The 20,786-nt window shown below is 40.7% G+C and overlaps 1 protein-coding gene across 28 annotated transcripts in view; it reads left to right on the forward strand.

Annotated features, from left to right (window-relative positions):
• Positions 1-20,786, forward strand: part of EHBP1 (EH domain binding protein 1) — a 283,064-nt gene that overhangs the window by 84,050 nt on the left and 178,228 nt on the right. For all 28 annotated transcript variants that reach the window (XM_068940596.1, XM_068940595.1, XM_068940601.1 and 25 more), the window contains 2 exons: positions 9,586-9,643; positions 20,611-20,706. In XM_068940596.1, coding sequence (XP_068796697.1) covers positions 9,586-9,643; positions 20,611-20,706 — 154 coding nt within the window. The remainder of the gene's footprint in view (positions 1-9,585; positions 9,644-20,610; positions 20,707-20,786) is intronic.

Consider the following 20,786-nt stretch of genomic DNA (forward strand, 5'->3'; position numbering starts at 1 on the left):
CAGCATGTCATGCTTTCATTTCTTCTTTTTTTTTTTTTCTTTCATCATATTAATTTGCACAAGCAAAAGGAAGCAGATGACAGATGAGAAACCTTTAATTGGATTGCTCACTGCATGTGCCACGAGTGCCCACATCTCAGGATAAATACAGATTAATTTAGGCCTTGGTCAGGTCATTGTTCAGAAAGCTAGGTATGAATTTGCATCACACCAGCCCTTCCACGCTACTCCCTGTATGCACACCCATAGCATACCGTAAATCGGCCTCTTAGCTTCCTGCATACCGGGACCTGTATTGCACTGCACAACATTAGGCTACGATCTTGTGTAGGTATGTAGATCAAGAGTTTGTGCTGCCTTTATAATCAATAGGGAGTGGTTTGCTCTTTTTGAGGGTAGTTTCAAATACCTAAGAGGCAAAATACTCTTCATAGGTGTATCCAGCTTTTTCTGTTGACTATGTATGCAGCTTAGTTCCATAAGCCTTGCATCTGCAAGAGGTGATGTGAACTTCCTCTTACGGACAAACCCTAAAAGCTGGTACCATTCTGCACTTGCTGCCCACTCAGAAATTCTTAGTATGTTTGTAGATTCTGAGCGTCTTCAAACTATAGAATTTGTTTTGTGTAATCCAAGCCATAGCCTTAAAAAACAAAGCAAACAAGAAAACCCTGGTGGTGTTGATTTAGAGGGGTGCTTCAAAAGACGCATAGCTCCAAATTCTCCTCCTCCTACACACAGTAAACTGTAATTTTTCTTTAAGAAGAGTCCATTGATTGCAAAGAGAGTGAGGATGGAGACATTAATGCACTGTTTCTTCCAAGTCATGGTTTGTCCAAGTCATAATGTCTTCCTTCTCTGTGAACTGGCACCCTGCACTCACTAGTCCATGAATTAAAAAAAATATTTCTTGTGTCAATTTGGGAATATGAAACTCATCCCAAAGTAAGAAAAAGAAAGATGATCTACCACTCTCCTTTAATTGCCCTTAGTGGGCCATGAAGAATCTCTCTTAAAATTGTTTTAGAAAAATTAGAGGAAGAAGATTCTCGTGTGAATATTTCTACTTTCTCAAACCATGGTTTAGGTGAAGCGTTCACACTTTTCTTTTGTTCTACAAGAATTATAGAAAAATACTTTTTTCTGCTGTTTCAAGATGGAAAAACAGAAATGCCTTTTATTTGATTGCTGTTTAAAAAAAAATGCAAAGCAGAATAAGATCTCTTTTGTAATGGTGTCTGATTAAAATGAACATGGTGTGCCAAGGAGTTTCTTGCATACTTTCTAAATATAGAAATATATTTGTAAATGATAGGTAACACGTTCCCATAATAAAAAGCGTTACCACTGATCCATACACAAGGTTGTATGGAGGTGTTATCTCCAGTTTATAAATAGGTATAGGTAGGCCAATGGGCATGACTGAAATCAAAGGGAGGCTGATACTGCTTTGTATCTGTCTTATAATTTTCTGACACTGGTGAGTCAGGAGTGGATCAGGACCTTGAGTTCAAAAGTCCTGGCTCTTTTGCTCAAGAGCCAAACACAGTTTGCTAAAACTGTGTTTTCCCTGGTTCCTGTCACTAATCCACAATGAACGTGGACTTTTGGATCAGAGCAGTGAGCACTGAACATTAGCATCTAGGTAACGAAGCATTAGGATATTGAGGCTAGCTGCTTGAAGGTCTGTGTTTTGGGCTTGAGTTTCGTAGCAGACTGATCTAGCATTTCACCTTCTTCAACCAGTTATGTATGAGGTAAAAATGAGTTTGATTTCTCAGTTTGTATTTATTCTCTTAGCATTTGGCAGGCCCCGGTTCAGCAAGAGGAGCAGAATAGCAAGGTTGTTGCAGGTCAGGTCCGGGTGGACTGTGCACACAAGTTTGTGTAGTGCCTGCTCTCACCACGGCTAGTTATGGCAAGCACTGTTCACATGATGGGCAATGCTTTGACTCACAACTGTGAAAGCATTTTTTTTTTTTAAATGTTGATTCATTATTGTTAGAATGTAGAAGATTAAATACTCTGAAAAACAACATAAAACAAAAAATCCGGCGTCTGAGAAAGAACTGACTCATTGTAGCCTACTGTGAACTTTCCACTAAAAAGCAGTGCACTACATTTTTTCCATTTAAGGTACGTCTGAATAGCTCAGTTAGGCTAACTAGCAGGGGGGAGCATATACTGAGCCCTAACTAGCTAACAACAAAAACCTGACCTGAGTGTAGAGTTACTTTAAAGCTTATTTAACTTTTTTTGGCTGGGGAGGTTGGTGTCACAAGTAAGCTTTTAAGTGGGCTTAAGTAAGCTCATGTTTTCTGGAGGGTTATGTTTGTTGTAGAGTATTGGGAAGTGTTTTGTGGGCACTAATGTGGTAGGATGTGCAGTGTAAACATGGACTAAGCATTGCTGGACTAAATATCTGCCTGTGTGATTGTCTATGATTGTAGGAGAGTGAGATTAGAGGTACAGCTGGTTTTTGTAGTGCAGTATTCTTGACTCCTCCTTGGGATGAGCAGGACAAAATTGGATCACACGAAGAAAAGTGCAGCTAGATGTAATTGAAAAAATTTGGGGGTTGGTCAAGTCATCCTCGTTTTCAGATGTGTTTGCTTATCTGTTCCCTGTCTCCCAACAGCTTTTATTGCAAATGGGAAATTAAAGAAAGTAATTGTTGAAGACGAGGGTCAGTTTCTGTATTCTGCAATATGAAGTCCCATTGCAAAAGGCTTTAAGAAAAGTTTTTGTAAGATAGACCTGCCAAGTTTGTTTTGCTCAAGATTCTTTGCTGCAGCACTTCTGAAAAATGGGTAGCTGAATCTGTCCTTGTTGCCTGTTCTGAATAATGGATGAACTTAGGCTTTGTTTAATCCAGCTCATTCTGCAAACTTCATTTGTATTTGGTTTAAGAAAACCAAGTCATCAGCAGTACATACTACACATTCCACACTTGGCCTCGCAAATAGACGTTGTGCAGATTCAGTCGGTCTGACTGCACTTATAAAATAATCATTAGTGTCTGTTCCCTTTATTTATTTATTATTTTTAAATCAAGCAAAGCCAGACTAGAGCTTCTTATGAAAAGCAGAGCACAATCTTGAGATGTAAAAGTCTCCTAGGGGCCAGTCTGTTTAGATGCAGAAAGATTAGAAAGATACCTTAAAATTCAGCTCACTGCAAAAATTCTAGTCTTTCAGTAGTCTGTGTTGTCTTGAACGAATATTTAAAGACCTCTTGCCGGAAGAAAAGATAGTGATAACGTCTGGATAACAGAGTGTTTTGAACACTGACAAATGGCAGTGCTACATCTATGATGGAAGTTGGGATGTGGTGGGAGGAGAAACCAAAAACCCTTTCTAAAATACAAATTTTAATCATGTAACGTACATGTGATCAACTTGGATTTTGTCTGCACTGTATTTTTTCTTCCTTGTGTTTCTGACTTTTGCAATCAGTTCTGTACCTTCGCTCAGCTGGAGGGCGAATGTGACAATGTGCTGGCGCATGTTATTTTCAGCAGCGTCTCTAGATCTGGTTAAAACTTTGGTTGAGTGACTTAACTAGACATCCCAGAGCTGTAGCCACCAGTGGAATTTCACTGACAGTGACCAACAGGAAATTTTGAAGGAAAAAGCTTGGTACAAAGCCCAGAAAAGGCCCTTATTTGATTAGTTTCTTGGCTAATGGTAATATACTGTGTATATTACAGGTATAGGTCCCGGAGCAAAAGACCACACTGCAAAGAGAGGCTTTCAAAATAATTATCTGTAAAATGAGAAAAAGTAATGTTCGGCCCAAACTAATGGTGTTGTAGAACTGATTGCATTTACTTTTAAGAAACCATTAAAGAGCCTTGATAACATTCCAGGAGTATTGTAAAGAACTGTGCTGGTGGGGAGGGAGGATTGATTCTTAATGAAAACCTAGCATGCCGTGCTGGCATGCACAATACAGAGAGAACAAAAGGGGAAAATTCTTATCGGAGAAGTACTTTGACTTGACTCCTCAAGTAATTATTTTTATCCTTCAATAGGTGCATCTGCATGCTATTGTGCTAGTGCTGCTGCTTCTCTTGTTAATTATACTCTTTTATGCTTGCTTCACAAGAGTAATCTAGCAGCCTGTAATAATTAATGTAATTCAAATCAAACATAGTAAGAAAAAAAAAAAACAAACTCAACCAAAAAAAAAACCCCAATCTCAACACTTAAGTAATTAGATGCCAAAACAAATATGCAAGCAATGTGTCTGTGTGCATACAAAAAAAGTACCTTGTACATTACAGCCACTTAAAGATTGTTGGAAGTGATTAAATGCAGTGGTGTCTTTTTTAGAAACAAATACTGTTATATTTCTGTCTTTAACCAGAAGGTTGTTACTAATTTGTCTTCCCACTGGCTTTGGTGGCCTTACATAAAGTTAAGCACATTTGCAATTCTTTCCAACAACAGAGTCTAAGCATAAGACTTCTATAGTTTTCTGTTAGCAAGCATTGTTTGGGAGAGAAATATGACGTATCTTTTGCAGTTAACGTTATCTGCTTCTACTAAAAGATTTACAAAATGAGAGCTAACAGTAGAATAATACCTTCTATGTACTACTTTCACAAATTATATTTGGAGAATTCTGTACTCAAAATGTGCCAAATGTTTACTGGAATGATCAAACCAAAACCCCAGAAGACCTTGCCTCTTGCACAACCTCCATTTCCATCAGTAATATTTGCTGCATATAAGGTGATGATCCAGTTTTTTCCAGTCTGTGGAATGTTTTTAGCACTTTCTTTAATACAAGTGGATATGGAGATGTCTGATTCCAGTGTTTGTTTTTACATCCATTGTTTTAATGGGAGAATTGAAGAAACCAAAATCATCGCTTCCACCCAACAGGAAAAGTAGGAATGACTTAAAATTATAGATGTTATGTTAAGTCTGTATGTGTGTGTGTTTTGTTTTATTTCTTTATTTTTTAGTACCATTTTAATTGATAGTATGTAGGGCAGTGATGGAAGTTTTCTGAGCTGCACGCTTTGAAATTAGAAAATCTTCTCCCCCTTTTTTGCTGAGTGATTGTAACTTCTCATTTGGAAATAAGTATTCAACCCTAAATTTTCTTTCTTCAGGAACGATTTCTTTTGGAGAACCATCCAAAAATGAGTAAACAGCAAGTACAAGCTTGTTAGATCCAAGTACCTGCCTTCAGCACCTGCCCCTGGGTGTGCGTGGTGTCACACTGCTGCTGGGCCTTTGGCTTTCCCCGCTACCTTCCAGGGGCTGCTGCTGCTTTGGGAGTGCTGTGTATGAGGACGGAGCGAAATGCAAAGCGGCAACACCAGGTCGATAATGTTAGATTTCAGTATGATGTTAAAACCTCCCACAGAAAGGTTGGTGGCGTTGAATTGTATAGATCCAAGCTATTATTTGGCATGGAGATGTAATTGTTCAGCTAAAACTCAGTCCTGTCTCACCCCCCCCCACCTTAGCGTTAACTATGTGTTGTTATTCTTTGCCTTAAACATACAGACCTTGCTGAAACTTGAGCAAGTGCCTATCTAAAAGGTAAAGCACTTAAGGTTTAAAGGACAGAGAGCTGCTGCTCGTGCAGCACAGGAAATTATTTTTTTTTTTTATAGCTGACCATTAGTATTTGTTCAGCTTGCACCACAGTGTGGATTTTGTGTTTGGAACAATCTAAGCTCATGGAGTACGCTTATAAAAGATACTAAACCTGATCTTCAACCTAATTCTTCAGAAGGGATTTTATTTGCTTTTATTGTTGATTAATGAGCAGCCTAGTTTTACAGTCTGAGGGAGGGGAGAAATCTGAAGTAGGAAATATTGCTTAAATATTTTAAACAAGCAAACTGAATTATTTGTTTTTGGCTGTTTTCTAGTGCTTAGACTTCACTAGTAACCTCGAATGAAAATTTCCTGATAAAATGCTAGCTGGGCACCTCCTTTTAGAAGTATATTGGCATAAGAGCAAAGCACAGATTGTAGAAGAGAAGGTTACTCTTGGTTTTATTTGTAAATCTGTTCTATGAAGATATTCTTAGATTTGTGATTTTTCTTGAAGACAACACCTTAGAAAATTGCTATTCTTTGTGTTTTGTTTTAGTTAAGCTTGTGGTATACTTAGAGAGGAAACTCATCCTTCAGGATATTTTCTTTTCTTCCTTCCTCTCTCCATTCCAATTTCTCTAAACTTTCTGTCTCTGTATTGTGATGACTGTCCTCTTTTTTGTTCTGGGTGTAGATCTTCATATACTGTAAGCTGAAGGATCAAAATGTATCCAATCTCATGAAATAAATATACTTATAAAAGAGTTTAGGGGGAGCTTGCACTCCTCATGCTTTCTCATCAGCGTGGCTCGGTCTTCTCAAAGTGAATGGAGAGTTTAGTTTGCTTTTTCATGTTAGTATATTTCCTTGTACTCTGGATAGAGTTCTACAAAATTGGGAAATAAAGCCTGTCTTGGTGATAACGTGTGTTTGTGTAACACACAAACAGTTTCCACTTGAGAACTACATTGAAGCGCGAGGTATCTTTAACAACCTCCATAAAACAAAGTAAGCAGTGGTATAGTTTAAAATGAAATGGAAGAATTAAAATTAAACATGAGGTTAATTACCAGCCTGGGACACATACCTGCCAGTATCGTAGGGGATAGACTGGCCAGGTTTCACTGTCAGTCTCTTTTTTCTGTCCAAACAAATTTGGAAGGATTTCTGCATTTCAGGCTTGTCTACACTTGAAAATTGTTTCATGCTACTTGAGTTTTTCAGAAAAAACTGTGTGGTGGCTATGTATAGCCACCTCTTTTATTCTTTGTTTCCTTTTTTTGAGACATCTGGCATAGCCACGTGTGTCTCTTCTCAAGTGCTCTATAATGAGCAAGCGTCTGCTTTGCAGGAATGCAAGCGTGGATTCGTTCCTGGTTTGAATCAGCTTGTTTTGGTGCTGATGGTGCTCCTCTGTTACCTTCCTTTGCTGCCTGCCCGTTTGTCTGCACACGTGTGTGACTGCTCTCAGCTCATCCCCACGCGGTCCAGCCTCCTTGTTGAGATGGAGGCACCGCGTGGAGCCGGATGTGCTGCTTCACTTTTCCATCCTGGGGCATGCTTCAGCTTGGGGTCATAATCCAATGCCATTGTAAGAAAAATCACTTGAGACGCCAAGATATATAGGACAAGATCAGCACAAATATTGGTGGAGGGGCATTCCTGTTAGCTGAGCTGGAGCTGCAGGAAGGAAAGGGACCTCTGGTAGGATCCCCATAGCTTCCATCATGGGATCTTGGAGACTTGGCATGTTGTGTGGCTTCTCTTTTGCCTGCTTTCAGCACCAGATGACAGCAGAAGTCAGGGGTGGTGGCACTTGATGAATGCAGCAAAGTTGGAAAGTTAATTCAATGTGTGAGTGTTCTTCTCGTGAGACCTTTAGGAAATTTGCTCTTCAGATCCATACTGTTAGTAGATCATGAAAATATTGAAGTAAAAGCATTACGTGAAGAATGTGTTTTTTTCTCTTGTTTATGATATCTGGTGTTCAGTCACACGTGAGTAGGCCAGCTTCCTTGCGGGTGTACTGGTTGGCTTTCTTTGCGAGGAGGAATGGGGAAGAGACTTGCTACTAAAATTCGATGCCTTTTTGGAGGAGAGGGGAGGGATCCTGGAGGGAGCATCTTCTCTGCCTCAGCCACCAGCACTGTAGACATGTGGCTTCTTTTTCTCTCTCCTCCCACCCCATTGCTTTTGGCATTATTTTACGCTCTAAAGGTGATCTCAGGATCAAACGAGTCAAGATTAAATGAAATTTGGTTCCCAAGCTATTTTCTGGAATGAAATCAATCAGCTTTAAAGTGCAAAGTGAAATAACTTGGGTGGGGGGGAGGGGAAGCTTATTGTAGACATGGATTTGGGTTGCTTTGCTTCAAGGAAATTGCTTGATGATTCACTGCCCGCCCCAGTGGCACAAACACAGCTTGCATTAAAGGAAGGTACGCAGACAAATGAGAACGTATAATGGCGAGTGAGCAAAGAGCTTTCAAAGTATAGCAGGTTGACCTCATTGCCAAGCAAGATTTTACAAGAGAAGCTGCAAACAATGCTGACTAACAGTTTAGGCCTCCTAAAAAGCCATAAGAGTGAATTTACACAGTTTAAAAATAAGTAGTTTATTTCACCTTTAATTTATCCCAAATATAAAATTAAGGAGATTTCTTAAAGGAGTAAGGCACAATACAGAGTAGAAAATATAACCTACCACCCTTATTTCCTTCACAGGAGCTGACCTTTAACTGCGTCCTTCATGGTAACTTTAGTTCTGGTGGGATTTAAAAGTAGATTTTAGGTGATATATTAGTTTTATTGCAGCCTGCAGAAATCATGAACAGCTCAACAGGAAAGTATATAATATGCTAGGAAACAGAGTTTGTTGTTGACTTTAGAAACCTGGGGTTTATTGTACTACACTAGCTCAAAAAACTCAGCAGTGGTGTTTTCCAGGCAGAGGGGCACAGTTTTAACACTTTAAAGTGGAGTTGTGAGCTCCATTGAAATACATTTGCAGATTGGTTTTTGGTCAGGCTCTCACTACTGGAAGTTATCTCAGAAGCCAGCAATGGGAAACAAGACAGGAACGGAGGGTCAGGAATCTCCGGAAGAAGGATCGGGGGCTGGAAGTGAGACCAGGAGTGCGGTCATAAGATGGGAAATGGTATCACAGCTCAAAAACAAAACAAAAAACGAACAAAAAAACCCCTGGAAGTTACGTCAACATCCAAAATCACATAGGGACAACTGTAGAATTGATGGGGCTGTGACTCTGAACAAAGAATTAAAGCTTAAGAAATTTAAGAGAAAGTAATTTGTACTGGAAGTGTCCCTTGTTGAGTTTCCATCTATACTCGTTGCAAATACCTAATAAACAATTGTTTGGAGAGCCACTTTGAATTGCAGCATCCTTGTCCTTCTGAATAGTAGCCGAGGAAGCTCCAATTTATCTGTCTGTGGTCATCTAGCAAGCTCTTGAGAAGTGATGCAGTACTTGCATCTCTTGATATCTGAGGTAATCAAGTAGAAAAATACTCCTTTGGGAATGAAAAATTGTTCTGGACATTTTTCTTACCAAAAAGTAAGTGATATCACCTATTTTCCATGCTATTTAGCAGTCCCTTTTAGGTACGGCTGCTTCAAACTGGAGTTTGTATTGATGTTTATTTTGGGACTGACTTGTTTCAAAGGCATCTTTAGAGAGGCCAGATTTGCAGAGGGGACCTCTGAGCTGAATCCTGTCCTGTGCTCCATTCAGATATCCTCCTCGCTGTTAGGAAATGTTTGCAGGCCGGGAGAGCAGAATACGAAGGATGACATTAGTGTGCTGACTGGAGGACAGCATTTTTCTGTAAACGCAGTGTTGTTTTTCCTGTTAAATAACTGACTCTGAGAGTACTTTTTAGATAAGCTATTTTTAAAGATAGCGTATCCACTAAGGATGTCATTGTGTGTTGCAAGAGGTCTAATATAAACTGTTTACTTACTGATCCTGTTGTAAATTAAGCTATTTCTTCCTTTTCTTCAACAGGCAGCCAGATAAACTAGTGGTGGTTTGGACCAGAAGAAGTCGAAGAAAATCCTCGAAGGTTAGTTGATTGGTTAATAAGTCCCAATTTTGATGAGAAATACTCAGATGTTTGAGGGCTATTTTCTTGACTGTAGGGAGCAGCAGAATAAATGAGAAGTCTTCATTGTTTTTTCTTCTTTTTTTAAATTCAATTTAGCCATCAAATTCAGAATAAGCTGCTCTTAGTGTCAAGACTAATTTACAGAAACACTTAAATAAGAACTCTAATTTCAGCATAGGTATTTATGTAGTGCAAGTGTATGATAATCAGTTCAATTGTAGTTATTAATTGCTAGACCTAATTAGAAAGAAAAATCTATTTCACTTCTAGAGGTATCTTAAATATAATTAAAAAAAAAAGTATAAAATGTATTAAAGAATCCGGACATCCCTGCAATAGGAATATACAGTCTGAAAAAGAGGCTGTTTTGCAACAAGAAAATACTGAAGAAATTAAGACGACGAAAAGCAGCCTCTTTTAGCCCTGTAGTGTATCTTTAATTTAGTGTTTTTCTCTCGCAAACACTGCGAGGAAGCTTATGAATTTGTGTTTTATGGCTAATGACTTGGCAGCCTGAAGAAAGGGAAGCTCCGAGTGAAGTCTGTCCAATATTTGGGCATTCATAATGTCTCTGTCTTGCATGTGTGTTTTGAGGTGTAAAAGTATGCAAGCAAACGGAGTAATCCTCTCTTCTGTGAGGTTTACCTTACTTTTCTCCCTGCAATAACGAATCTGAAAGCCCTAGGAGATTACTGTCCTGTTGTTATATGTTGCTCAGTTTGCCTGCACTGCCGAGTCTTACTGCTCTGATTTTAAGATATGGTTATCCTATGTGATGTCCCCTTTTCTTCTGAGGAGAAGGCAAAGGCAGGTGGACAGTGTCGTTCCCAGAGAAAACGAAGCTTAAAAATGTCTTCAATTTGCATTGACGTTGTAACAAATGGCAGACGTTTCTAAATACCTCTGTAATGTCTTCTGTGGTAAGAGTCGTATTGACTAATGAGAGGAAAAATCCTTTGTCAGTCTTAGCAGTCACTGGTCAGCCAGGTGAGTGGAGAGCTGATTCCGTGTGTACAGCAGGCAGGTGAAGGCTTTTGAACGTTGTTCACACCGGGGGATTTCTTTGTCACCTTGTGTCCTCTGGCGTAGAGCTGCCCTCTCAGTCTATCCAAAAGCTGTCACTTAGAAGTGGGGAAACATGAATGAGCTGGAGAAGGGTGTCCTAGCCCCTGGGCAGGTTTGCAGAGGGAAGGAATGTGTTGGGTTTCCTCCCTTCCCTGGAGCAGCTCTTTTTAGAGATAACTTAGCCATACTTGCTGGTTCCCTCTCCCCACACCTGCTGCCTTTTACTCTAGTCAGGCTCATGGCATGTAATCTTGTCGAGAGAGGGAATCTCTGAACTCAGTCTTTGAAATATTAAATAATTATATTTAAATGGGGATGGTGTAAGCTTTTTTTTTTTTAATGTATGTAACTCAGAATGGTATTTCCAAGAGCTCTGGGAAGCTAAAAAAGCCTGGATACTGATCGAAACCAACTGCAGAACCAAATGCATACTGCAGTCTATGCATCCTAACTTCTGCTTTAGGGGATGAATATCCAGAGATATTACCTGGTGAGTAAACAGGGATGTGAACTTAGTCTAACATGTTTTCCAAGATAACTGCTCCTGTGAATGCTTTTATTCTTTTGTGAAGCTAGTCAGATTATCCCTCTTTCACTAAAAGGCAAACTAGCTCAAATTCCCTCAAATTTAGTGTTTCTAGGCAGTATCTGCTGATGTATGGTAAGTGGCCATTGTGGCTTACCCTATGATAACTTTTCTATTTTAGTATCTGTACAACACAGAGACAAAAGACAAAGTAGAACAATAAATTTGATACTCCCACAAAAACTGTGACTCGGAAAAGTTTGATGGAAAGCAGGATGTTTATCCATGAATGTTGTTTGTTGGGGTTCAGAATATATTCAGAAACAAGCCCTAACCAATGTCCAGAGGGAGGTTTGTAAAGTGCTGTGATCCTGTACCGGGCATCACGGCCGTGATGCCTTAGGTTCCAGTGGCAACATTGCATTCAAGTGAGAGGATTTTCTGACGCTAGCTCAGCTTTTGAGCTGAAGTTATTTCGGCCGGACCATAAAATTCTAGAATATGTCCCTCAGTGAGTGTCCATTCTTTTGGTCTTCAGGCACTAAATACAGCTCTCCGATAAGCTCCCAGATTTGTCTGAGACTCAGCAGTCTTTAGCTAATTACTTAATTATTGCCTAGTGATATCCCACAAAGGTGCTTTAAAAAATGCTGACTGGCCCTAAGGCTTGGACTTTGGACAGGGTTTATTTTAAAGCTTAGGTAGTTGATGTAATTTGAGTGATTTGGGTCCAAGACTGTAGATCAATAAATGTTCTCAATCTCTTAGTCATCCTGCCAGTAAAATTCTTTATTCAACACGTTATTTGTTTCATCTAATTGCTTTCTTGGAAGCAAGTCAGATAAATATTTCTACTTATTTTTGACAGACGCTGAGCTCAGAGTACCAAGCACTAACACTTTTCCATGTTTTTCAGCTTCTTTGAGAAGGAAGAGAGGGATGAGGTTGTACTGTAAAGATGATGTCAAGAATTCTTTGGAGATGATGAGTTCTTTTTCTCAACTTTTCAGATAATTAGGGATAACTAGGGATATCCCTAACAGATAGTTAGGGTACTCAAAAATGTAGTCTAACTTTAAAGATGATATAATAGTGCTATGTATGTATGGGACTGGCCTGCCTAGCTGAAGTAATCTTAAGATGCTTTTGAGCCAAAGACTGAGTTCTTGATGTCCTTTCAAGCCCTTTTTTCCTGTGATTTTCTGTGATTTTCATGTTGATGCCTTTGGCCCGCATACTTTTTCTTAGTAAACTACAAATGGTCCCTCAATTAGAAGAAATCATGGAAGGCATCATGTGCAGGAGTCTGAATATTTTAGTTGTTGCTCTGGGAAATGTGGGGTAGGGAGCTGTAGATGTGTTAGGTTATAATCTAAGTTTTAAAGAATGTTGCAACCAAACAACAATAGCCATTTTGAAAAAGCATTTAAATAGTAGCGTGATAGATCAGGATCTTAGACGTCCAGTGGTTACTGACCTTAATGCAGATTTAAATTACTTAAAACTCTCTTCTGGGATTCCCTCTCTCTGAGGGGGTCTGATTGTGATGCTTTTAAGGAAGTGTGTGAAGACAAGCTGGCTCTGTGTAGTTGGGCATCGTTATCGTGTGTGCCTGGAGTTTAGAACAGATTATGGTCATCCACAGACTCGCAGAATTACTGAACCAAGATTGAACTAAATTGAACTTCCATCTTGGAAAAAAAGTCACCAGTCTGCTAGATGTGAATGTTCTTATATCAGAATCTAGAGATGGGTCTGGCCACAACTTTTCCAACCCCGTTTATACAGTTACCAACATCCATAGTTTACAGAAGGTGAACCTTGTAGCAATGGACTTTCTTAACTCTTCCTCTTCAGCATCTATCACACTGGCAGGTTACCCCCAAATTTTCAGGCCCTGAGATTTTGGACTTGCCTTTTTTTGAGAGGAGGAGGAATGCCCTTGTTTTCATGTAGAACAAGGGGAAAACGTGTTGTAAAATGTTTGCCTTTATTTCACTGAGATGCTCTAGCATTTCCAAGCTTTGAACTATAAGAAATTTTATTTTGAAAAGAGATGTTGCCATGATGACAAGGAGGTACTTTCTGCTATTCCTGTGAACATATGCAGACCTCTGGTCAAATGATATGCCTCTGAAGAATTAAATTTGCGCTTATTTCTAAGAGCTTGACAGAATTATTCTTCAAAAGATCCTTTTTATATCAAAGCTGAGAAGAAGGTGCCTTTCCTGTGATTTCAGTTCTTTTGCTGCAGCTCTAAGGAAAGCTGTTTAAATGCAGGGGAGTAGGAACCACACTGGAGAAAGGGAAAGGACTTGAGCAGTAACGGCAGAGCCAACAGAACTAGAGGGACAGGGACAGAGTAAAAAGGATCTATATGCATCGGAGTGCATTTTCCGGCAATGGCACTCAGAGATCCTGAGATTTGGCATCTCGTTTTACTGTGTAAGAAATGACTGGTTCATTGGGCAAAACGTGCGTCTGTTTTGTCTCTAGTGGATAGCACACGGGTAGGATAATATCATGCTGTTACTGAACCAGACTCAAGGCTTCCCTGCCTGGAAAGGAAAAGGGGCATTGCTGTTGTTCATGCTCTAGGAGTATCTGGTGCCCTTGTTACACGCCAGCTGATCCCATCTCGGCAAGAGCAGCCAGCCCAGCTTCTGAAGCGTGTGGTGCAAATAAATCGGCAATTGGGCCACCCGTTTTGCTGTCCTTGGCAATTTGTTGTTGCCTTTGCTAGCTACTTCATTGCCTAGTGCGAGCCCTGCCTGCTTTTTGTTGACTTGAGTTACAAAGGCATGTGTTGTGAATCCAACATTTGATGACTACCTGGGACCAATGCAGTTCAGTAATGGCACTTCTGGGGCTTCTTGGCTTATTATTGAACAAGGAAATCATGCAGGCAAAAGATCTTAAGGTTGCGAAGGCAAGCACTCAAAATTAGATGAGTCATTTTCATGATTGGTGCATACCCTTTTAGGCATTGCAAGAAGGCAATTGCAGATTGTTTTTCCATGGCATTCCCACCTTGCTAAGCAGACAGTAGCTAGGGAGGACGTGAGGACTGAACAGTGAGTGAAATGGCTCATTTCATAAGGAAGTTGGAAGGTGCGTATGAAGGTATAGGACATGAAAGAAAGACTGCCTCACTGTGATGTGGTAAAATGCTGCCTTGGGGAATTGTGTTTTGTCCCATCCTCATCCACAAAGTTCCTGACTGAGACTATATAAGCTGTTAAAGCTTAATTTGATGTATTTTTCCACTTAGCAGGTGTCTAGCACATGGAGACTGACTTGCAGTGTTGAGCAGCCAGCATTGTAGTTGAGGTCAAAGAAATCTGTGCTTTGGAAAAGAAAACAAAAGATTGTTTCGTGCTTAATAGCTAAAAAGAGACTGGCTATTCTTTCTCTGCTTGTAAATTAGGGATACTGTACAGTTAAATTGTGGTGACGTTCTGAAATGCAGCGACTAAAAGTGATGTCCTGGAAAACTGTGAGAAAAACAATTACGTATTCAGTGTGTGTGTGTGTGTTTTTTTTTTTTTTTAGAAGCCCAGTAAATAAGACCAGAAACTGAATGATGAGAAAGAGAAATTAAATTGCTGCTCCTTATCTGAGCATCGTCTAGCCTGGGCAGTGAGTAAGGCTGAGTAAGTCTGGAGAAAAAAAATAGCATGAATCATGGGTTTAAGGAGTGTATCATGAATGCGTATGTGTCAACTTAAGTTTGAACAGCTAGGTTAGTGTTAGAGAACCTCCCTCCTGAGGACTGGTTTTGACTCCCTTTCCAAGTTTAGTAGTCTGTGTAGCTTTTTAGCAGTAATACATAGGCATGTCATTACGTTTGTAACACATGTGCATGCTGATGAAGCGAAGAGATTCATGGGAAGGCTTGTGGGAATTTGCCGGTTCCCTCATCCACTTTTAGCGGAGATGGATAGCAGTGGGTTGTGTGACAGCCTCCCAGTGCGTGCCGAAGGGCTTTGAGCTCTCCTCTTCGGCACACGCTGGTTTTTCTGAATTGGGTCCCAGGGCAGGAGTGCGATGGGGAATGTTGTTCTGGTGCCTGGCGTCTTTAACTGAAGGGCCAAACAGTGATTTCGGGATGATCATGGGGATGCAGTCTGTAGTATGGTCTGTAGTTTGTCTCCTCCCTCTGTGTCACTGAGCTGTAGTACAGCAGAAGAGGAAGCCATCCACAAACTGCCTGTTGAGGTTTTCCTTGGTGGGGGGGAATGGGCAGCTTTTCCCTGCCTGTTCCTTTTGCAGCGGGTCTGTTAGCGGCTGGGTCATGCTGACCTTGGCTGGCCCCAGGTGGTGTGCAGCCGCGGTGGGACTCGCCGTATAGGGCAAGTGAGAGCGATGCTCAGCCTCCGTTAAGCTGCCCCGATGTGGAGGCAGCAGACGAGGGATGTGGCTGCTGGTTGTCAGCTCCTCCTCTTCTGTTTGTTTGTTCTTTCATGTTTTCTCCCGTCCTGTTGGAGTGTTCTGCCTGGGTAACGCTGTGAAGGAAAGGGACGTGCCTTACAGCTGAGCTGCCCGAAGCTCCTGCTTGGCTCGTGTGCCATGGACAGCCTACTGGAGAGACAAGCCACAGAGCTGTTTATACCTTTCCTTGTTTCCTCCCATGCTGGTCATTAGGCAGTTGGCAAAACTTTTGTCAAGGAAAGAAAAGCAGCAGCTCAGACTTTGCTGGCTCACAGCAAAGCCTCTCCTGGAGCTGCAGATGAGGAGCAGTGGTAGGTCTGAATCTGACTTGTGGGTTTTTTTTAACAGCAATATTGAGGGCTTAGTTGTAGGGGAACGCATTTTTGATTCATAAATATTAACAGTTTCATAACTTTCAGCAGGCTTAAATATTAAGGTCAACCCTAGGACCTTACAGGAAACTAACTTGCAATTACACTGGACTACGGAGAGACAGTGAGATGGGGACAGCAATGAAGGGGGTTGAAGCAGGTGGATGAATAATATAAAGCATTTCTTAAGGTAGGCTCTTGGAATAATTTAATGTTTTTGCCTTTGAAAGGTTAGGAGAGAGATTCCTGTAGACACATGGAAAACCGTAAGCGGCAGTGAACAGAGTTGGTCATGATGTGAATGGCGTGTGCTCCAGCTCATGAAATCTACTGTGCTGCACTGCATGCATGAGTTAGGGGAATGATCTTCCTGATGTACTCTAGTTAGCTGATTTGTCTGCATCTAGTTTTCTTCTTCCTGAAGACCTTCCCTGATGAACAGCTGCTGGTAGTATTTATTGCCTTCATCTGTGAAACCCAAGTTCTTGGTTTGGGACTGTCTTCAACTTTGCCTTTCATTTAGGTTTAGAAGATTGTTCTATTCCTGTTCCATAATCTAATATCTGAGCAGCAACTGTAAGCAAGGGTGATCTTCAATTTCTTTTGCGTTTTTGTTTTGTTTTTCTGGGAATCAACTAAGATTGTTTTGGTGTACCTTTGGGGTGTTTTTTTTTTGTTTGGTTTTGTTTTTTGCTATTTTCCCCTCCTCCCTGTAAGAGGATGACACAAGGGGTCTACATAACTGTTTATACATTCTCTTCTATTCATTGGAGTTAATCTTTAGATTCTTAATTTGGAGCTCTTTTTTCTCCAAAGCATTTACGAAATTACCTAGTTTGCAAGAGCAAACTGTGCAAGAGCATCACCTTTTCTGGGGCCTCTGTTAATTGCCATCTTCCAAATTTGTCCGCAGAGAGTGGGAGGCAGTTTGATATGGTCCAGGTCAGCCCGCGGTGGGTAATTAATCATCTGTTTTGTGCTACAGTTATCCAGTAGGTTGGACAGTGTCATTTGTGTTCCCAGTTCTAGTCTATTTATAGGCTATTTCAGTGACCCCTTCTGTAGCTCCTGTTTCCTTATTTAAAACAGCTTTCACACTACATCTTTTTCTCGCATTTTCCAGTGGGGAGAAAAAGAGAGTAGATGCTTTTCTACTTGAAATGCAGCAGAGCATTTCCACCCTTCTGTCCCCCTCCATCCTCTGCCCCTCTATCTAGCCTCTCTCCAGGCTATGGCTCTCTTCTGTGGGACTTTGGAGATGACTGCAGGTCGAGAGGGAGGGGAGGACTGACTGTGAGCAAGGTAACTGCTGCTGATGGTCACATTTATTTGACTGCTTCTGTCCTGGTGGCTCTAGTGAGAGACATGAAACAGGGAAATGGCTAGTGAAGCGTAGTAGGAGATGAGGGAAAGTGGGTCTAGAAGGTACAGCCCAATGGGAAATTGAGTTAGAGGTGAGAATTAGGGTTGAGACATACTGTTCAGGTCCAATTACTAGTATTTTCTGAACCCAGATAAAAATTGCCTTTCTCAAAATGGAGGCTAGAATTGTTGGCAGTTTGCATTAGTGGCCCGATTCGGTTTAAAAGCCAAAGCAAAGGCTTGTATTTTGGGAATTTTAAGGGTATGTAGTATAGGCCAGATTTGCTCTCAAGAAACTGCAGCACAGGGGTCTGCGGCATGGGAAAGAATCGTGTTGTCATAACGCTCTCCGTGTTAACCTTAAATTATCCTTGAGTTGTTAGTCCTTCCTCTGTTGCCCCCTCCTGCTTTTTTTTTTTCCACTTTCCCTTCCTCTGTTCCAGCAACTCAGGCACTTAGTTTTGATGTTTTCTTTATCTGTTGTGCTGTTTCTGTGGTACAGTGTTTCTTTTTCAAAGCTAAAGGAGGGTTTAATAACATTGAGCTGATCACAGAAGAGCTTTGCTCTAAAAGCTCATTAGCTAGGACTTGCAGGCTCCTCGCTGGTGCTTTCAGTGACATGCCTGTTGAATTACAGTAACAGAAAATTGTTATATACGTGTGTATGTGTATATGCCTACTTAAGTGTGTATATGGGTACATATATAAGATTCTTCTTTTTCATTGTGCCTCACTAACTGCCCTGCTAGGAGACAATGCTGACAGAGTTCTTGTACTCAAGCTTTGACCACATCAGTGAGTGCTTGTTTTCTAGATGTGTATGGCTTTGGTTTTTTTTTGTTTTTTGTTTTTTGTTTTGTCTTTTGAATGAAACAAGTGATCTTCAACTGAGCAGTCCTGGACCTCAAAGGTTTGACATATTGGTCGTTATCAGCCAAAACTGAAAGAACAGCAGAGGTCCCAGACATGCCGTAAGTACCCATGAATCTTGCGAAAATTGCTATCTGGGAAGAGAATGAAGATCTAAATTTGCCTCCCTATGGAGGACAAGTTGGCTTATGATTCTGTCCTCTTCTAAAATGCTGCGTGAGCACAGACTGGCCGGCTGGTGAGCACGTGTGCAGCTCTGGATCACTACCCTAAAACCCACCGACTATCCTGGTCGGACAAGTGAGGAGTACTGTGGGAGACTGCAGGGCCTGTGGAAGAGGGGGGGTCACAGGCTGGAGCTGTGGGTATGATGATTAATATTGTCTGTGCTGCTCACAAAACATCTTTTTTGGACAAAATATACTCATAGGGTAAAACTATGAGCAGCATTGTGTGCCCAGTTATTCAAAAACGTCTGCCTTAGAATCATGAGATTCGGTTGAAATTCCTGGAATTAAAAATTGTAGGTGACACGATTCTCTCTAGTTGCTTGCTGTTCCCCCTTTCTTCGGCTGCCCAAAATTGTGTTCATTAAGTTTACTCTGTAAGCATGAAGAGTGGAAGCGTTACTGAAATTTCTGATCTGACTAGGAGAGCTCTAAGTGGGAGTTGGGTTTTTAAGCAGAACACCAAAGACTGTGAAAGTTTGTGTTAGAATCACAAGAGTTGGCGATATTAAGGAAATAAAAATAACAAGATGAAAGAGAGTGCACTCTGTGTGTGTGTGTGTGTGTGTGTATGTATGGCTGTGGAGGTAGGGCTTTTTTCTCTGATGGTTACATAGGCTGAATTCTGCTAACAGTTTCTGCATTCCTTACCTTCATCTCTCTTCCCAAATCTTCTGTCTCTCCCTTTTGCATCCTTCCTTTCTTGCCCCTGCTGCTTTAGCAGATGTTTTCCCCTTTAGTTAATCTGCAGGATGCTACTTTGTATGCCTTGAGGGATTAGAGAGAGAAGAGCGAGTCTGCCTGCAGTGCCTGTGATGCTGCAGGCTCTGGTGACCCACAAGAGGTAGTGCATTGCTTGCTGAGAGCCCGGTTGAATGCAAGAGGTCTCATGTAGGCAGCAGGCCTGTGTGATGGGGCTGTCAAATATGAACCTGGCATCTAGAGATATGATTTATGTGATTGAATAGGACTGTTTCACCATCTGTGTCTTTCCCCCATTGGTATAGTAAATTCATGTTTGAAGTAGCCCAGATAACCTTAGGGTAAGCGAGATGCAAATTCTACTAACCTTATTATAGCAATAATTTGTTCTAATAGGGGATTTTAATCTGGAGTTCTGAGCGTTGAACAGGACTGCAATGAACAGAGTGATGCTCTAGAATTTAAAAAAAAAAAAAAAGTTAATTGGCTTCAGATAACAGCAGCTAGATTATACATTTTTTCCTAAGGAAAATTCAACAAATTTTTAATAGCACCCGTGCTGCTCAGCAGTCACTTGTGTACCAGCTTCCCTCCCTCGTTTCTGTCTTACAGCATCACAAAATGGATTAAGCTAAGCTTGGAAAAAAAGCATATTTGTTCCAAAATAGAAATGCTCACACATGGCGTTTTTCAGGACTAGCTGTTACAATTTAAATATAGACCATCCATCCATCCAAACTGATATTCAAAGGTAGGCAAGTTCTCAGGCTATTTTACTGTCTTCTGTCATGATCTTTTCTGGTTGTAGCTACCCCAACGTATTAATTCTTAAAGAGTTTAAATGTTTTAGTAACATTTAATCTATACTCTTAATTGTTATTTTGTTTTATTTTTTCTTAAATAGACCAACAAGAGACATTTTTATTTAAATCTAAAGATGGCTATGCCTGCACAACGTGCTTGTACTCATCAAATTTTCTTTAAATAAAAGCATTCCCTCATCTGGATAAAACCAAAATAAAGTTCAACTTGTTATGGAAGCGCTCTGTCTTTCCTCATGGCTTTCATTTTTGCAGAATTCTGCAAAATTTTCCCATTTTGCAGAGTCCTGATCTGCACTAAGTACTTAAACCAGAGCGCAGGACCTTGCAAGGGACGGTTGTAGTTCAGTGGAAAAATTCTGGCTAATGGTCTGAGTTTCCTCACATTCTTAAATGATGTCTTTTATAGGATTCAGTAGTGTCATATATTTAAGACAGCAGCTGTTGGTGTCAGAAACCATTGCATCTACCTATACCAGCTAGGTCCCAGGGGAGTAGAGTCAGCATTTTTATGCTGGTATTAAGACAACTGTTTCTTTTCTTCTTTTAGGCTCATAGCTGGCAGCCTGGAATCAAAAACCCATACCGTGGGGTAGTGGTATGGCCTGTTCCTGAAAACGTGGAAATCACCGTGACACTTTTTAAGGTATGTTTGTAAAGCATAATCTTTCCTGATTTCATGCACAGCATACGAATAACGCTGCCTGGAAGCTTCAGTTGCATTCC

This window comes from Struthio camelus, chromosome 3, assembly GCF_040807025.1.
Source record: "Struthio camelus isolate bStrCam1 chromosome 3, bStrCam1.hap1, whole genome shotgun sequence".
Lineage (NCBI taxonomy): Eukaryota > Metazoa > Chordata > Aves > Struthioniformes > Struthionidae > Struthio > Struthio camelus.